We start from the raw sequence: 19,541 nt of genomic DNA on the forward strand, positions 1-19,541 counted from the left end.
ATAATTAATGACTCTTCTGGCGAATGTGGAAATGTGAACTAGGTTCAACAGATACATAGAGGTCAGGATCTGTAACTCTCTACTCCCTCCCTCTCTCTCTCTCTTTACTCACTCCTCCTCCATGCCCACCGGACGGCCGAACATCATCTCCAGGAAGCACTCCAGGAGCCCCTGTGTCCCCTGGTGCAGGTACAGCTGATTGGCCAGCAAGGAAAACCCATAGTTCTTGAGGAACTTCTCTCTCTGATCCTTTGTTGACCGGATAAAGTACGCATCCAGCAGCTTTAGGAAAGAAAGATTAACAATCATTTCTGTTGTACAACTCCTTAACTGTTGCTACTTCATGTTAACATCAATGTAAAACACATAAGAAGTGTGAACCTCCTGTTCACATGATAAGCATCTCCGTGGTTAAGAGACATGCTCTACAGTACATGTGCTGATATGAATTACTGCGATGTGAAGCTCAAATTAGTTCTGTTTGACATAAGTTGCCATGGTCGACCTCATCACATGGAGCTCATTTTCCAACTCCAGACTCTTCCAGAAGGCACATCTATCAAGGAGGGAAGAGTAAGGAGAAAAGCAGGGAAAACAGGAAAGGGGAGAAGAGAGGACGCAGGCAGCAGAAGAAGAAGCCCCACCTTCATGACTCCCAGCTGTATGAGGGGCGAGGGGTGGTTGACCAGGACGATGAGAGCCTCCGGCTGGATCAGCTTGTCCATCACGTCTTCCAGCATGAGGTCCGGCAGGAGCAGCAGCACGCCCCGCAGCAGATCGTACAGGCCGCAGCAGATCAGCACCAGGCAGTCCTCCGTGCTGGACCTGCAGGCACGCCGCAGCACGAGTCACACACCCTGCTCAGACACTGCACTGCCAACATTCAAGGCCTCATCTATGGGAGGAGGACTGTGCTTCACACAGAGGCTTGGTCTTCCTTTAAATAACACTGCTGTTTTTACCCCCGCACTATGAAACTATTAAACTCCCAGCCTCTCGTAGAGCCTACGATCTGCACCCTTACGGTGCCTTCTTTCTTTCTCAAAACTTGAACGCACATTGAAATCTCCCTCTACCTCACATGTCAAGATGTTTACTCTCCATAATTTTGTATCCTTTACTTAATTCTGTCGTTGTTTTGCACAATACCTGTTACCTGTTGTTGTCTTGCACATTATCTGTTGTTTGCACTACTTACCGTCTGAGAGCTAGCTAAATATAATTTTGTTATACCATAAACCTGTGTCTGAGTATAATGAAATAAACTTCAACTTAAACTTGTTCTTTAGGAAGAGGTCGTTAAAGCAGTATTACTAATCCAAAAAAAACCCAAGTATTGCTACATGCACCACTTTCAAAGCCACGCAGCAGTTTCGAATGAGCACTTCATTCTTCTAACCAAGTCGGCTCACTGCTCGAGCTGTGGTTCTTTTATAGGAGAGATGAAAAGGGTCCTGGTCAGGACGTCTCCCAGTGCCTCAATCCAAGAGCCCAGACTGGCAATGAGTGAGTGGGAGTGTTACAGGAAAGATACTTTAGGCACCACTGCAAGCTCAGTGAAGGCTGGCACTTTGCACAGTGGCTGGACTTTGTAAACACGGAGGTCTCATCCATCCGGTATTGCTCTTGAGGTTAATATCTTTTTTTATCATGCTGATGTTTAAATGAACAGTCTGATTTTCTCATTGCTCAGTGAGTGATTTTATGTATTTCATGTATTTTCACAGTAGGGAAGAAAGCCAACAATCACAAGTGCCGATTAATCCTTACTCTCAGACAAGGATCTGTAAAACTTTCATTTTCATTAGGGCACATTATGGAAGGGATTTTCTGTTACAGTTTCAGCATGGCTTTTCACGTACTGCACTGTCCCTGTTAAACCAGCACAGGTCAGGATAGAGTACCGCTGCAAAACAATTCTCACTTTTTTACAGCAGGTTAGTAATGTGGAATACTGCACCAGCACATTGCCAACATTTGACTTCAGCTCCATTTGCTCTAGAAGCAGATTAAACTGGTTCTTTTGACAGTCCATGCTGTAACTGTGTACACAGTAAACTCAGTATTGCAGAACCAATATTGAAAGCACATACTGGCAAATAAGAACTTTCTTTCAAAGGGATCAAAGGGCACCCCCCGAGGAGATAATGAACTACATGCTGGCTGAATTGAACTCATACACGAATGCAGTGAGTCCATAAACGAAGACATACTTTAACCTACATTCACAATGCACTGAAGCTGGCCTAGCGGAGTATAAAGCTTATTATTGTATATGTATGTCATATATTATTATCATTGTAATAAGATGTGAGAAACGTTTTCTCTTTTTAACAAAAACAAACAAAAGAAGAGTCAGCTGTGGGTTTTTTTTCTTTTGTCTTGGCTGGCTCTCGGCTAAGGACGCCTGTGACCGCACTCAGAGGAGAGTGAGATGGTGTACACAGAATCTCCGACCCGCCCTCCTTTGAGCTGCAGAGCCATTCGTCTTTAAACACAGCCACCACCTCACAGGCAGCAGCTCAGCCTGAAAGAGCTGGTTAGGGCTGCTGGGTGTGCTGCACTGAGGAGAGCCGGCAGAGCTCGGTGGTGCTCAGGATATTGTGTGCTGCCACTTTAGGGAATCCTGCTCCAAGTGACATGACGCAGGAAAGCTTTTAGCAAAACTGAGCAGGTCATGGAACTATTCCGCAGGAGAAAAGGCACGAAGGGTTTGCCTTCTCACCGTAAACACGCACGTGTAACTGCACGAACATTAAGCACAAAGAAAACGGGGTTTGTCTGGCAGCCTGGCCGGCCTCACCTGTCTCCCGTAGAGTCGGGTCTGCTGTAGGCGCGCTCGTAGCCGGGAGAGAAGGTGTAGCTCTCCCAGTCCTCGGGCAGCTGGCCCCTGTCGGCCAGGCTAGGCCAGAGCGCGATGGCCAGGGAGCCATTCTGGGCCGGGAAGGCGAGGCCCAGGCTCGCGAAGTTGCTCTGGCTCCTCTGGAAAGACTGGATGCCCTTCAAGCTGTCCGGGCGTCGGATGCCCTCCTCCGCCGGGGGGTCGAACTGCTCCTCCGACTCGAGGCTTCGTGGGCTGCCCTCGCCGCTGCCGTCCGCCAGGCCCTCCGGCCTGCTGTTCTCTCCCGCCTCCTGCTCAATGCGGATGGTGGGCGTGCTGGAGAGCTGGGGGGTCTCTCCCGCCTCTCTGGAGTCGCAGATGGTCTGGACCGACTCGCAGCTGCTGACGAGATGCTCTTCGCTGGCCCTCTTGAGGGTCTCGGTGGCCCCATGCGCCTGCTGGGCCCCTGAGGACCACCTCTCATGCCCGGCTCGCCTGCTGGGCTCCCCCAAGGCTCGGCCCGCCTGATGGGGGGGCAGCGGAGGGGAGGAGGTGGGAGAAGGTGACCAGCTCTGGGGGTTGCGGAACTGGCTGTCCACCACCAGGCCAGTCTCCCGCTCCGAGCTGTGGGCCGTGATGGTTTCTGGAGACAACAGAGCGAATTTAATAAGGATCTCGTCTTTTATGGACACCAAAACCCAAGGGGAATCTTTCTGTCAAACGGCAATTGAAAGATCTTCAAAATCCAACCACTGTTTTTGCAAGTAAAATAGAGTACATTGAGCCAAATGTTGGTTAGTTGCTGTTGCAGATGTCTACATCAATACTTTACACCAGTGGTTCTCAAACTATGGTACCGCTGCAAGGTGGTACGCCATATGACCCTGGAGCTTTGTTGCGTGCACCGGAAAATCAGGATTCGCAGCTTAGTTACTACCATACAGCACGCACTACTACTTGAGTAGACACAAGAGCTACTATGTAATTCTATACTATTCTATAGGAATGTGTGCTATAAACGCAAGTGACCAATTGTATTTAAAAAAAGTTATCTCCAGCAAATAGGGAGGTAGAGAATATGTGTGATTTTGTAACAATGCCAATGTTGTAAGCACAGGAATGCATAGAAATGCGTGCTAAGAACGCTGGCTATCTTGTGAGCACAGGAAAGCGTGATGGATAACAGAATAATATTTAAGAACTGTTCTAGGTTAATATGCTGAAAATACACAGAGCGTCTATGTTTCGCTCCCATGCGCGTGAAATAAAAACCTCTCTTAATTTCTGAGATGGACTCCTGAAACGGAAACGGGGAAAAATGCAAGCTTGCGGATTGCTAAAGCAGGTAAGCCCCACACTATTTTGAAGAACCTTATTTACCGTTGGCAAAAGAGCTGACACATATTACATGTGGAGAAAAAGCTGCTAAACAGCTCGACTGGCTGCCCCCTCCGAAAGACACAGTCACTCATGAATTACTGATATGGCGGATGATGTCAAAAGTACACTGATAGAGCGCGTTAAGATGAGCAGATGCAATTAGATGAGTCTGTAGATGTCGTCGATTTGACCAATTTGCTCATTTACGTTAGATACGAGTTTGAGGGTACGTCCCATAAGGTCTTTCTGTTCTGTAAGCTGCTACCAACGGGAACTACAGGAGAGCACATATTTAAGCTTCTGAATGAATTTATCGAAGATAATGGAATCAACTGGAAAATGCGTTGGAGTTTGTACAGATGGTGCTAGAGCGATGACAAGCCAATGCAGTTGCACGAATTAGAGAGGTTGCTCCAGAAATGAATGGACGCATTGCAACATCCACCGCGAGAACTTTGCCGTCAAGAAAAAGCCTGACGATTTAAAATCTGTTAGACTCTGTTGTGAATTGTATCAAGGCTTGTAAAATTAATTCACATCTGCTTTGATCGACTAAACAGGCTCACCCCTCTCACCGAAATTGTGCTTTTTTGTTTATTTTTAATTGTTGTTGTTCCTGTTTTTTTTTCTGTAAAGGGCTTTGAGAAGCCACCTTTAAAGGTGCTACATAAAATAAAGTTTATTATAAAATTTATTATATGTGCATGTGAGTGTGTGCGTGCACGCACGCTCATGTTGGTCATTGAGAATTTCTGAGGTTTCTGTGAGAAGACGATTTGTAGGTGGTACTTGGATGCTTTGGTTTGATCAGGGGTGGTACTTGGTCCAAACGTTAGAGAACCACTGCTCTACACGATGCAAGTGATTCACACTTTCAAACCGCCTTAGATACCAACCGCTCATAAACACTGGTATTCCGCCATGGTGATGCAAAAGCCACCATCTTAAAAATTAGCAGGCTTAGAACTTCGTGAAATTTGTGAAACTTTGAAGCAATGATATCATTACCCTGAAAACAGAACATGGAGGATTGCAGATTGATTTGGGTTGCAAGCGAACAGAACTGGACTTGAGAAACCTCTTTGGAAATGAAAGGACCTTCGAGATGCCATGCTGTGGGTTTCCCATGGTTTAAGAAAGGAGCACAGTGTTTCGGGGCGCTGAGAAATACCTTCTACAGGAGCCTCAGTGAAGCCTGACGGGGAAAGAGAGACAGTGGAGCTGCCGGCTGAGCGAACTCCGCTGCTCGAATGCCTGAGATACATGAAGGACTGCACCTTCTCCTGATAGAGCTTGCCATCTAAAATGCACACAAAGCAGAGACAGAGGATTAATGTCTTTCTGCAGACAACCATCCATTTCAGAAGTGCTGTGGCCTCTTACAGAGATTTGGCACCTGCCTGGATATCAACATTGTCCCACTGTTTTTCTAGCCTAGAAAATCTTTTCCTACAGTCCAACACTAGATTAACCCATAAAAAAACATTTAAGCAAGCAGCAATTCAAATTTCTTGTCGTTTAATCCAAACAGTATATCAATGGTAGATTCTGAAAATCTGCTCAGCCACTTGTACGTTCACAAACCACGTACATTCTCGTAGAGGAATTAAGTTAACATATCCATTAATAACTCAAGGTTGAGGACTGAAATGATGCCACATACCGTTTGTCTTTTGACCAAGAAAATGTGCTAAGCAGCGTAGAAAGTTTTTATTTTGTTTGGTTTACTCTAAGATTTGAATCTTTGATGTACTTAAAAGACCTCCTCACAAAGAAGCTATGTGCTTGATGGTTCAGCCATTTCTCACCATTTAGTTACTTCCAGCCAAAACCGTCAGCAGCTTCCTGGCTGAGTGAACGTTACTCTAGGGCCCAAGTGAAATGGGGGTGGTGGTGGGGTCTCACCAATATGCAGAGAGAAGTAGAAGCTGGAGGGCGTGTGGCAGACGTAGGTGTTCGTGGGGGGATGTACTGCAAGCAGGAAGTTGTAGATGAGTCTGAGAAGGTCCAGGTCAGGGGGGGATCCCAGCACCTCCTGGATGATCTTGACGAAGGACAGGCAGACATCCTGTGGGATTGATGTCAGGTGCTCGTTACGATGCTCCTGAAGGACAGAAAGGAAACCCGAATAGGGGAACTCCATTAGAAAAAAGGCCTGTCCAGTGCACCAGTGAACAACAAGCATATTGACGTGAATAGCTCTGAGTAAAACACCAGACTTTCACAAGCTCACAGAGAATTGTAGATACAGAGGCTGCCTAGTTTGGAGTGTTTGCCTCCCTTTACTTTTTTTCACAGGGTTAAACGTACTTTGCTGTAAGTACTGTAAAACATTGCAACCACACAGAAGGGCTTGTGGAAAGGAACAGCCCCTCTGCAGGAGGGCGGGAAAGTTCGGACTGCACGTGGTTACAGAAGGGCTTATCGGGCCCAGTGTTGTACCTGCAGCACTTGACAGGTGAGCAGGAAGTGATGGACCACCTGCGCCTTTAGGAGCTGCTTGATGTTGAACACCTGCTGGGGGTGGTGAACCCTGATGAGAATCTCCAGAGCTGCCAGCAAGGTCTCCCAAACGCCACTCTGAAAGACAAGCAGACACAATGGCTTATACATGTACAGTGTTGGGGACACAACAGTCAGGACGGCTTCCCCATACACATGGTGCAACAGACAGAATAACTCAGAGTTAACGGAGAAAGAAATCTGAAATATAGCACAGAAAAAACCTTGAAATCAGTTCTACGCCTTTTACACCACATTGCATTCCCATCAGAATTATTTTTACCCGATTTTTCACATATCAAACAAGCCTTTAAAAGTCTGCAGGTTTACCCATGTGTGAACAATTATTGATTATCATAGCAGAGCATAAATTTGTAGTGTGCATAATGTTTAAACTCCCTTTATTTCTTATCCATGAAACTATCTCCATCACAGATTTCATGCTAAACCCACTACACTCTGCTGTGGTTGGGTCACGAAGATGAAAAGAAATAATTGTCGGGTGGAAGGAAACCATGGAGGGCAGCAGTCTAAGGGCTACCTGAGCCTTGGCCCAGATCTTCCAGTCCCGCAGCACCTCGGACAGCAGCGTGAGGTCCACAACCACAGCCGTAGACTCCGGATCCAGCCTGAACTGGCCGTCTTCGCTCACAGTAAGGACCTGGCCACTGCAGCAGCCATCGAGCAGGGTCTGGGCACAAGCCACAGAGCAGTCAGGGTGGTGGAGACAATCAAGACAGGGACACAACTGCTTTCAGTCCACAATTAACCCCATAGCATGTCACCGATATGAAAGTTGTAATGTTATACCTTTTATCCTCATCAGGGGAAAACAATTTATATTGGTGACATACAGAATCAGTGATGCCATCTCCATACAAACAGACCATCTGAATGACTATTAAAACAAAAGTCAACACGTCGGATGTTAAAGTGAGCTTAGGGTTTTTGTTCATGCAGTTCAATACAAATATTCTGGAAAAACTGGATTACTGCAAAACTATGCATTGTGTTCCAAAAACCCAGGTGTATGGAAATTATGACAGAGGAGGCAGACAAACTCGCAAACTATGATGGCATTGTAACATACTAGTACTTATAACCAGTTCAAGAAACGTATCTGTACGAGATTAATGATGTCATACCTTAAGATTTAAATAATACCTATTCATAAGCCATTAAGAAAGGCTCCTGCACAAAGGAAACCATTTATTCAACACCCCTACACCGCCCATCACTCCAGCAGAACAAAAGCCTTACTTCTGTGCTCCACCTGCATTATTGAAACCCACTTTCATACATGTATGCGAGGAACAGATTATCTGTAATTATATAAATGGCAAGACAATGGAAAGGGCATGTTATGGGCCCAGGATATGGAAAAGGTCATATCCCTTATAGCTCTGTCATGACAATATTTGTAGATCTAGGCAAGCTGGGAAATATCAGGAAGGTGTGCATCAATTGAGGGTTGCTGGTTTGACTGACCACAGCTGGAGCTTGTGTATAAAACGGTGTGACAAACACAGCCCAAGGTCTTTTGTTTGGAGTCCAGAATGGTGGATATCAGTTTAGGGAAAATAATTATTTTCTCAAAGAATAAAGAAGGTGAACTTTCACAGTTTTAAGGGAAAGAGGAAAAGAAAACTTCAAGAAAAGTAGAGTATTGTTGTTGCTAAGTCAGTGTAAGAGATTAGGTCCCTCACCAGTACTAAGACATGGAATATAAATTAGGATGTTATTCCACTTTCATGCAAGAGGACAAGTGTAAGTAATCCATCTGTGGTGACCAGGTTCATACATCAGACATACAACACTGCATTTCAGACATTTTACATTCTATCAGGCTTTCTGCAAACGTGAAAGTAAAGTGACAACCATTACAGTGCCAGAAAATGGATATCTAAAAAAATACCAAAAACAGATACGAGCTAACAAGGCCTTTGTAAAATCAACTCCTGCTCAGACCCAGCAAGTCTGTGCATTTCAGACAACACACAAGAGAAAGCTCCTGAGGGTAGAGGCACTTTTGGAATGCCAACTGGACAAGATTATGTCAACAGGACTGAACACTCAGAACTTATTCGGCCTCCTTGATAGCCAGAGAGACAAGTTCAGACTGAAGTTTATTTATGTTCATGTTTTTGGAGCACATAACAGCAATGTCATGTCATGTTAATGGTTCTGCAGAGGCACTGCTGACCTTTAGCATATGGTAGCCCACGATGCACTTGGACTTGATGAGCACCTGGTGGATCATGGAGTAGCCATGGCAGCTCTGCATTTCGTGGACCCGGTGCTGGTTGTACCTCACGAGGGACAGGAGCACCTGCAGGGCTAATGCCTGAATCTTCTCACAGTCACTGAGCTCCACTGCCTAAAGAGAGAGAGAGTGAGAGGGGCTGTGTGGACGAGAGACGTTACCCACCAGCTTCTCCTGTCTGAGAACGCAGCCAGCAGCCCACCTCCAGAGGTTTGAATCTTCAAAATCACACTGTGCAGGAAATTACATTTCATTTCTGTGTGCTGTGCAGTCAAAACCAGACAGACTCATGAAAAAAGCAATTACCTACCTTTTATATAATGTCATTTTTTAGACAATGTGGGATAACTGCAGTGTCCGAAAGCATTGCTAATTGCATTGAATATTAGTGGAGGTAGTAAAAATACACGTCATCTCAACAAATAAGACAATTTGCTTTACAATTTAATTCTAAAATGCTTTTTTTACAAAATGTAAACTCCTTAAAAATCACATTAAAACCTGGACTCTCAGGGTTTCCAGGGGAGCTCATCCAGCAAAGTGCTGGCTATAACCTGGGTTCGAGCCTGGGTCATGATACTAGCCAACTGTGACTGTGACTCTCCAAGGTTGTGGTGACTCTCCAAGTGGCTCAGTGTCCCCCCCAGCCAGGGTAGAATCCCAAGTAAGATCTGGGTTAGCCAATCAGCACTATCTTGATTCCAAGAGAAACTGAATCCTGGGCCTGCATGTTCATGGTGATGTCAGTGAGCCTCCCAGCCAATCGGCACAGAAGCTCCTGTACGTCACTGCTGAGCCTGTAGTGTGTCTAGACATAAATGGCAGGTCAGAGCATGTCTGCATTTTCTCAGTCTCCCTTGGAGGGTACAGGGGCTTTTGATAGGAATCCAGATTTGTAGAAAAAGTCCCTAAGGGTGCAGATACATAATGAAAAATGGTTTGTCAATTCTCATCCAAATGTCCGGGTTCACCAATCACAGGTCATTCGGTACTGCTGTGAGGACACTCACCCTTGCGAAGAGGAAGACGAAGGTCCCAGCCCCCCCGATCCTGTGCAGAATGCTCTGAAGGCCCTGGGGCTCGGTGGGGCACAGGGTCCTCAGGTACTGGGGCTCCAGCACCATGCTCTGCGCCTCTTTAGCACTGAAGGGTCTCTGAGAGGCCACCATCTTGGCCTGCCCCTTCAGGCGGATCACCGGCTCGTAGATGGTGTACTGGACTGGGCAGCTGGGCGCATAGGCCACTGCTAGGCTTTCCTGAGAACACATAGGCAGACCTCTACTGCTCCTCTAGAGAAGACTTCATTAAGACTTCAGTCTCACAAAACCCAGAGGTACAGCTTAGATATTCACAGGGTATTTTAAAGAACACTTCCACTATAGAAATTGGTATAGTTCTTCATTTTTTAAAAGCAGCTGTAACACTTTATCTAAACTTATCTTGAAATTATCTAAACCTTATCTGGCATTGTAATAAGTGCAGTAAAGTACAGAAATTGAGCAAAATCCTTTAAAGACCTTTAGATGTCATGGCAATCTTTCTGAAACAGTGTATCATTTAAATTACAGCTTTGGTTGAAAATGTAAAATACTGGAAACTGAATATTAGAAAGGCAACAGGCAACTTTTCCTGTAGTTCCTCTAACAACATCTAACAATGCCTTTACTGAAAAAGGAGGCGTTTTGAAGGCACTGATTCCTGTCTTCTGTGTGCTGGGAAAAAATCCAGACTCAATGACATGGCAGACACTTACAATCAGTGGCCCAGGGTCGATCTCCCTGTTCTTCATCAGCAGCTCCTTCAGTTCCTCACACTGCAGCCCCTCCAGAGTGATGTACTTGGAGAACCTCAGGCTGGGCTTCCCGTATTTGCACGGCATAATGGAGGTGAAATCTGGACCACTGGCATACAGGTAAAACGCCTCTTCGGGACCAATCCTAGAGCCTGGAAAAGACAGAGGCGAGAGATCAGTCAACAGAAAGACCCCAATGCAAGTGTGTTAAAAGTGAAGCTCCAGAGTGCTTTACATCCCCGTATCAGTAGTTTCAATTTAAACTCTGAACCAGGCCTCTACTGCCTTTACTTAAAGCGTTATTACAAAATGTTTAAGGGGACATCATTCCAGGTGGAAATTGCCTCTCAAAGTCCATGACAGTAAGAGGTTTTAATCTAAGTGGTTTCAACTACTGATGTACTTCTCCACATTCAAGAGGGAAGGTGTATTCCATTTTCTGGGGATCACTGTTGAAAAATCCAGGTGTCACAAAAAATGGTTGAGTTAATAAATATCATTTTTTTTTAAAGGGGAACTGCAACACTATTTTTATATTTCGGGATCAGAAAGAATCTGCATTGATGAGTGCATTTCAAACCATAATGAACTTCAAATGTACACAGTATCTGCAGCTCCATATTCTGCGATTCAGAACGAGGCAACAAAACTTCTGGTGATGTGTGCGGCCTTATGATATTGCAAACAAACAGGCTTGTGAATACATAACCCAATAGAAATATGGCTCTCGACTGCTAGATGGTTTTGATGACAAACACTACTTGTTAACTGTCATATTTGAACATTTCTGTATTGAAATGTCTGCTGCACAACCTGTACTTATTGGCTGGTACATCACGTTACATTAGTCATTACAGTGACTAGTGAGCAGGAAGGGCTACTTCATGTCATAATTTGGCAAACTATCGCTCTCGGCCTCGGAGAGACCAGGGATTTTAGACAAAAAGGAGACCATACAGTACTTTCACAAAGTTCACGATTTTGTGCTTAATTTGGAATTTGTCAACTTTTCAAGACTGTCAATTAATTTGTTTATTTAACTCCCGATCTGAGATTGTTGTACTGCTGTTCCCCTTTTACGGTTGTGTGTGCGATTGTAAATTCTCCTGAAAAACACCAAGCATGTCCAATTGGATCTCTCCAACCTTTTCACTGCCCTAACTGGCTTTTTTGAAGACCGGCGTCTTACTTTGGGAGTGCAATCATGCCTGGTGTGACAGATGGAGAAGAGGGCCTTACCGTTAAAGAGCAGCAGACTGCCAATGTCCCAGCTCCCTGCCAGTCTTGACTGGTCCTCTGCTGAATGAACATAGTGGCCCACCATGCAGAAGGTCTTATTGCTGTCTGAGGATAAGCTGGACTTCCTTGGGAGAGTGTAGTCCAAAGAGATTTCGCATTTCCTGCAGGGGGAATACAAGTGTGCATGATATTGCTTGTTCATGCATTTATCCATTTACCACTCTGTCACTTGCCTTTTGATTTCATGGAGTAAACAAAAACTGCCTTTAAATGGAAAATCTTTCACAGCATAGTACCGATATAAACCCTGACACAAAGGATTCAGGATCACACTTAAACTACAGTAATCTTTAAATCAAGGTATGCTTCTCAACTAAAACTGACTCAACACTACATGTCTGAATGGTAAGAGCCAGATTTGAGCAACACCTCTGTCTTGACAGCGTCGTGCTGCTGACGCGGGTGTCAGTATCATCGCTCAGTGTGCTAGGCATAAAGGTGCCCTACCTCTGCCCCGAGACCCACATCACCAGTTTCCCATGCACATTCTTCTTGCCCTCTGGCTGTTGGGTGTAGTTGAAGGCCAGGTGCTGCCATCTGCCCGGAGTCAGAAGGCCCTCCTCCGACTCGGCCTGAGCCAGGAGGCCAGCCTTCATCTCATCGTTGGGATCGATGCAAATCCTGTCAAACCATCCAGACACCACAGCACTTAGAATGTGGGCCCCCCCGACCAGACCCCTTCACAGAGACAACACTAACAGCCTCTCTGCACCTTTCAGCGTGCCTAACTAGAACAAAGAACTAATGACATTTGTAATGATCCAGCTATTTCAATTGTGTTCTTTAGCTTGCAAGGTTGCAGGGTGGAACCAAGAAACTTAATTAATTTTCCTGGCTCTACAGAGACCCTCTCAGCTTATATAATCCATTGAAAACTAAAGCAGGTTAACAACTCCGTACAGACAAATCATTACCAAGGACTTTGTAAGGCCTACAGCTCAGCCCTATAAAGGTGGTAGCTGTCGATAGTTCAAACTGCACTAGTAATAATAGTAACATAGTAATAGTAATAACACAATAATAACATTATAACAGTAATAACATAATAAAAGTGATAACAGTAACAATGCAAACTGCACGGTATTACTGTTCCAACATCTAGCAGCTGTGCTTACCGGAAAATGAATGTCCCTGTGTTGAGATCAGCCCAGACCTGCAGCATTAGTGCTTTGGAGCCCAGAGAGATGACATGAAGACACCCTTCTTCCACCAGCTTGTCCCCAGAGCTGGAAGGACCCTGGTGGTCCACCCCCCGTTTCTTCTCTCCTTCTGTGAAAGAGACACTTCAAGATGTGTTTATTCTTTCACTCCTATGAGGAAAGCATTTAAATCTGCCTCCCAAGGGCTTAACGCTAGACGTTGATTTCCATATCCAGAAACTCAGAACATTTCTTAAGTCTTTACTCCGTTCTTGACCTCTTGCTTCTAAATCGATAGGCGAGTTTTAGCACATCACCTCCACGAATAAAAGGATGGAGCGAACACGTCTGCGCAAAGCAAGCAATGCGGAAATCAGACAGACGCCCTCGGAGAGCGACAGTACCTGTGCTGTCCACGCTGCTGTCCCTGAACGCCCCCAGGTGCATCCTCCTGCGCTTCCTGCTCTTGTCTGCAGCACCGTCCCCGTCGGCAGGAACCTGGGCCCTCAGCCACAGAGACACGCCGAAGCCCTCCGCCATGTGGGGCCAGCAGTTCTGCCCCACCAGGGGCAGGTGGATGGGAGCCACGTGCCAGGAGGATGACAGCTGGTGGCTCAGGGCGTCGCCCTCGGCCTCTCTCCGGCCGGGAGACGCCCGGGCCCTCCGCAGCAGCCCCGCGCCCTTGGCCCCCGGCGCCCCGCTCTGCTTGGGCCCTGCGGGGGGCCCCCCGGGGCTGGAAGAGCTGGGCAGGAGCGGGAAGGACAGGTGCTGCAGGGGCTCCATGTGCACGTTCGCTTCCACGATCCGGAGGATCCCGTTCAGCAGGATCTCCTGCAGCACAGCCAGCGGGGGGACAAAGCTGAGGGTCCGATTCACTGAGCTGCGTCAGCTCGGCCTCTCTGCCCTGCTTGGTGGCTTACTGTGGTGCCCGGTCATTATGAACAGGAAATTAACATCTTCACTTCTGCTCGGTGCAGTGAACTGAAATCTGTGACACTGCAATTCTCCGAGTTGTTCAAACCTTCCATAGTTTGCACACTATATATTACAGATATGGTACATTGCACAGAGCGCAGTGTTCGTTACAGCTTTAGAAGACGTCTTGGAAAAGCAGAGCTTTTCTTGGGCAAGTTAAATGACATTGCCGGAATTCTTTTTTAAAACTGTGCCAGCTGTTGAGAGCTGCCGATGTACAAATTAACAAGCTGCAGTGAGGTTCTCAAAGGACCTTCATCAGCGTAGCAGTACAGAAAATGCAGGTTTTACAAAACAAATGCACTGGCTGCACTGTCCCTTCGCACACATTAGAACAGAACATCCACAGCCGAGGACAAGCCATTGAAGAAGGGGAAACTGTCTGTGCAGTGAAAAGGCCAGTCTGACCCAGTGAACATGAGTATAGGATGGAAAAACAGCTTCTGTGAGGTAACTGAGGAGACTGCTTCATCTTCATCATCAACAATCAACCCAACTGTCTGTCTTAAAGGAAAGCTGCTCATAGGCAATTCCCACCAGACAATGTACAAAAATCACAGCCTAACACGAACATTAGCTCTGTTAATGGTGCTGCTTAACTCAGTACATATTAAAGTATAAATTCCCTTGGTTAGAATGAACTCTGCAGTGTTTTCTAATTAATCACATCCAAGTAAGGAATGAATGAACAGAACTGTAATCACTGTCTGGAATGTCATTCTCCTAGAAAGCACCAGGCCAAAGGCAAATATTATGCTTCTTACTACAAATGGTTTCACTTCTGTTAATTCCCAGTAGAATGAAAGAAACAACACCTGCTGAAAGAGGATTGTTCTTGAGATATTGGTATTTTGTACACAATTTCTCAGAGCTGTTTTCGGGTACCTTACTTCACTTTGGCTGGGGAAAAGTGTACTCACAGTGGGGGGTGCTTTCTCCAGAAAGAGTCGGATCAGCAGGGACAGCTCTTCCGCCTGGATCCGCACACTCACCATGGCGACCAGGAGCTCCACCAGCACAGCCTGGCACTCTGCGGGGACAGGGTCACAGTTCACACCATCGACGCCAGCTTAGCTGACCCTCCCAGGACATCCCTCGCGCCAGCTGCCCCACCGAAAGCTAACCTGGGCAGTTCTGAAATCTACAACCCTGGCAGCCTGACAAACTGTAGGTGAACATGAAGCCATCAAACCGAACAGGTTATAAATCAGGGGTTCTATTTAGGCAACTTGGAAAAGTACATTTATTGCCTTCAGCTTCCTATTCCTGCGAGGTGGTTTTGTCATGTTTCTAACTGGAGTAATTCATTTGGCACGTCTAGCAAGTACTGTAGTTAATTGATCTGATCTCCTCCAGATGTTTCTCTAGAGAAGCCTAGGACCCGGCTGCAACAACATGGACTGGTTCCACACTCCCCCAACCCGCTGTGCAAAGAGGTACACAGCGGGTTGTTCTTGTTCTCTTGTTCTCAATTTTAAATGCACTCCCACATTGCATTTGGACATTGCAAAAACATCCATTTTTTTTTCTGAAGAACTCCAAAGGGATGACTTTGTCCAAGCCTTTTTTTAAAAACGACCTGTGAGTAGGGCCTGTATTGTACTTGCACAAAGTAACAGCAGCAAAAACGATCCTGATGACATACCTGCTGCAGAAGGGTCTGCATGGCTCAAAATATTCTGAAATCCTGTTAAAATTGTTTTCACAGCACCCTACGGAAGCAAAATATCGTTGAAAAAGTTAAGAAAAAATATTTATGATTAACAAACAACTATCAAATTTTCATTCACTAGTTTTATCCCTCATCTTCAGAAAGGGTGGGGGAGGTTATTTCTCCTTTTACTTTTTTGGTCTTGGATTAACTGTGTAATTCTAAGTAATTCTAAACACCTTGAAACGTAGTTGTACGTATTGGGTAGAGAAATGAGGACATGAATATAACACTGGATATTAATAGGACTACAAGGATACTGACTGCTGATTTTACTTTATTATAAGTCAGTACAAAACTAAATTACACCTCCGTTATCATTCAACACAGAGGTGTTAAGTTTTCCTGGAAAAAAAAATTCTAGCATTGTTGTCTAATGCAACTGCATAACACAAACTAAGCATGACAAATTTAGGGACTTGTCTTAAGATTGGACTTATTTTATAAACAAACCAGGTATGAACGTGTGCTTACATATTTGTTTTACAAGGCAGGCTAAAAAGACCCCGTCGTTGTACAAAGTACTGTAGGGTGTGTTTAACCATGTGAAATAATCCCTCTCATCACACACACAAAATTGTATGGTATATCAACTAAAATTCTGAAACAACACAGATTTGCGACAGGTATCAAACACAAATGGATTCTCACAGAATGGTGAAAGACCATCTGAAAGTTTATTATTTATTTCTGAATCAAATAGTGCTCAGTTATTTCAAAAGGATAGTCATTCCAACAGACATCTCAAGCACACGTTTGCGGTAGGGTTATGGTTCCGATCAGAAATAGGGTGAAGGTTACACTTCGGATAATGCACAGGGGTCTGGAGTGTTTCCAAGCGGGCGGATCAAAGATGTGCATGAATGGCAGCTGTGAATCACATGGCTCGGTACGCGCGCTCCGCTCCGTCTGACCCATTCTCTCGCCCGCTGACTCAACGCTGACTGTCGAGCTGCTCACCTGCTGGTAGAGCAGCATGGCGTTGCGGGGGCAGCTCCGCACCACCCCCAGCAGGCTGCGGAACACGTGGGTGAGCACCTGCAGGTCGGGGGCCCCTGCCGACAGCAGCTGCAGCTCCATGGTGCAGATCTCGGGGTACAGGAGCACCCCCCGGCTAGGATCCTCTGCCAGGCTCCCCAGTTCGCTCTCGCCGGGAGGGGGGGGCTCCGCTCCTCTCTCTCCTGTCACAGAGAGCACAGGGGCAGGGCAGAGCCTCGTCAGCTGAAGAAGAGGAGCCGTTTCACATGCAGTCGATGTTGGATAATGATTTCTACATCAAAGCAAAGCGTTGGCAACCTTTCAAAAATGAGAGCCCCTGTCCAGAAAAAGGTAGGCTAAGGAACTGCCTATAAACAATTCCAATGTAAGAGTGAAGGCACTCAGGCCATTCAAAGACCCAGTTTGAGCTCAGCACCAGCCGATTCAGAGGTAAAATAAGAAACTGGGTCATTCCACTTCACCTCTCAACCTGCTACTCACATCTCCATGTCAGTTCAGGACGACGAATGCACATCCAAGAACAGAGCGAGCCAAAGGTTTTATCAACCTAAAGAGTACACAGCCTATAACTGCTATTCACTGATCATGGACAGACCCCCTCCTTTGTCATAAAAGCTAGTGGCCTAAAGAATTCTTGCATCAGGAAAATACAAAGCTTCCAGAACGATGCTCCAATTACTACAGCTCCCACTGCAAAAGACATTTATACCCGTTACCTCAGGTTACTCATGTAAAAGCTTAGTTTCCACTTGGAATCTTTTTGATTAAAAAGAATCAACCTTCATGGCCTGCAAGAAAAACCATCACTTGACAAAACCCTGGCATGAATTTGTATTCTGCTTTCATTCCCTGATAGGTGAGCTGATGTGGAGGAGGCAGGGACAATGAACAGTATACAGGGAAACAGTAATGTTACGGGTAATTACAGCTCATGATTATGGGGGATTGCTGAACATTACATAACCTTTATACAGTTTCCATTACTCACACCTACGCCTTTCCATTTAAACACCTGACCTTTGGCTCTGTAAATGGATAAGCACTGCACAGCAGACAGTCTTGATACGCACGACTCGCGATTTGGACACAACAATTGCTCCTCCTAACTGAAACCCTTTCCAATACACATCAATCTGGTTCCAAGGCAGAAATGCAAGGCTTACGTCATGTATGCGACAAAACGACTCTTCCCAGTCTGAGCTCCTTATGAGCAATTTAATGCTTCATGTTTATTAAGCCACGTGTAACAGCCAACACGAACTACATGTATGATTTAACACCCAGACAACTGGGGAAAGGCAAGAAGGGCAATTGTTTTCATTGGTAAAATCTAACACTGCACACATCTTTGGCACCTCCCATATCCACAAACTGCTAACAGTCCCTCTCCAGCTCTGCTTTCCTCTCTTATAAGCTCATTAACTGATTGGGGTGATTTTCAATTAATACCGCACTGTTAAAACAGCTGCTGGCATTGGGTGATGTTTACAGCTTCTGTGCATTTAAAGAAGATTGCAAAAACAATTGGCTTGTTTTCTTCAGTGCTGTGACCAATATGTTTGCTACCCATTGTTTTTTTTCTGGATATCCAAATCGGATCACTCTGAAGCAAACGTTTGCGAAAGAGGCTTAAGCACTCAATATCATCGTTTCACTCGCTAGTGCTTCATGAGTGGTTTTTGTAGGCTGAAAGCAATGAGAGGAGACTGCCCATTCCTAGCCCTCCAATGAATACAGATAACGCAGGCACTTCGGCGTCTCAGATCATCACCGCATGGACTGACAGCTTTGAGGTTCAAGCAGGCTACAGTCTAGACAATATAATACCGGAGTCTGCCACACTAATGAGTTTCCTACTTTGGCATATAAAATATTTTATTATTATTGTGACATTTTGTTTCCCCAGACAAGGAATCAGTACAGCTACAGGATCAGTGGGCCCTGTGAACACTTCAGTGAAGTGTATCTGACGAAAACGAAAACGGCAATAAGACGGAACAGGGAGTGTGCGTACAGTAACCACGGCAACCCTTCTGATGCGGTTGCCCTGGAAACAACTCTGCCGTCAACTAGGAGATGCTGGGCCTTGTGGGGAAATGCGAGTTGAGCAAGCGTATCGATTTGGAGCTTGGGCAGAAAGTGCTCATCGATAAGGGAGAGCCACAGATGTTGAAAAGAAACGGCGTTCACTGCTTCTCATGCCCAAATAATGGTCCAATAGTAGGTTCTTTGAATAGAGGATCAAAAACAAAACAATTGGGGTCCTGGAGGGCTAAAGAAAACCACAGCAGTTCCCCGTTCACTGCGAGGTCATCCCGTGCAAGACAAGAGTTTCACCAGGACTCAGGCTTTGCGTGGAGTCCTCACACCAGAAGGAACGTAACATCGGTGGGGAAGTAGAAGTGCAAGTCTCTATTCTCAAACCAAACAAGCAAAGTATTCTTCTGAAACACTGCATCATTAAACTCACATTCTTTGAATAATAAGATGGTGGTAATGTAACACGGCAATAGAGCAGGAAAAAGCAGAAAGTCTGGAAGCCTAGGTTGTCACGATACAAACAAACAATATATATGCATAATGCAGTGATGAGTTGCAATTCACATTTATTGTGGCTACTATTCTCTGTATCTCAGAGACTGTGAGCATCCCACACCACC

General features: G+C 45.6%; 1 protein-coding gene across 6 annotated transcripts in view; it reads right to left on the bottom strand.

The window, feature by feature from the left end:
* Positions 1-19,541, bottom strand: part of lyst (lysosomal trafficking regulator) — an 88,930-nt gene that overhangs the window by 26,304 nt on the left and 43,085 nt on the right. For 5 of the 6 annotated variants that reach the window (XM_069179924.1, XM_069179925.1, XM_069179923.1 and 2 more), the window contains 17 exons: positions 16,843-17,063; positions 15,817-15,883; positions 15,092-15,201; positions 13,601-14,027; positions 13,173-13,326; positions 12,505-12,678; positions 11,998-12,158; positions 10,720-10,910; positions 9,977-10,222; positions 8,907-9,080; positions 7,245-7,394; positions 6,644-6,781; positions 6,107-6,305; positions 5,373-5,501; positions 2,804-3,464; positions 645-825; positions 113-282 (listed from right to left, as the gene is read on the bottom strand). In XM_069179924.1, the coding sequence (XP_069036025.1) occupies positions 113-282; positions 645-825; positions 2,804-3,464; positions 5,373-5,501; positions 6,107-6,305; positions 6,644-6,781; positions 7,245-7,394; positions 8,907-9,080; positions 9,977-10,222; positions 10,720-10,910; positions 11,998-12,158; positions 12,505-12,678; positions 13,173-13,326; positions 13,601-14,027; positions 15,092-15,201; positions 15,817-15,883; positions 16,843-17,063 (3,553 nt within the window). The remainder of the gene's footprint in view (positions 1-112; positions 283-644; positions 826-2,803; positions 3,465-5,372; positions 5,502-6,106; positions 6,306-6,643; positions 6,782-7,244; positions 7,395-8,906; positions 9,081-9,976; positions 10,223-10,719; positions 10,911-11,997; positions 12,159-12,504; positions 12,679-13,172; positions 13,327-13,600; positions 14,028-15,091; positions 15,202-15,816; positions 15,884-16,842; positions 17,064-19,541) is intronic. The other variant, XM_069179926.1, reaches the window with a different exon arrangement.

Source organism: Lepisosteus oculatus, chromosome 17 (assembly GCF_040954835.1).
Source record: "Lepisosteus oculatus isolate fLepOcu1 chromosome 17, fLepOcu1.hap2, whole genome shotgun sequence".
Taxonomy (NCBI): domain Eukaryota; kingdom Metazoa; phylum Chordata; class Actinopteri; order Semionotiformes; family Lepisosteidae; genus Lepisosteus; species Lepisosteus oculatus.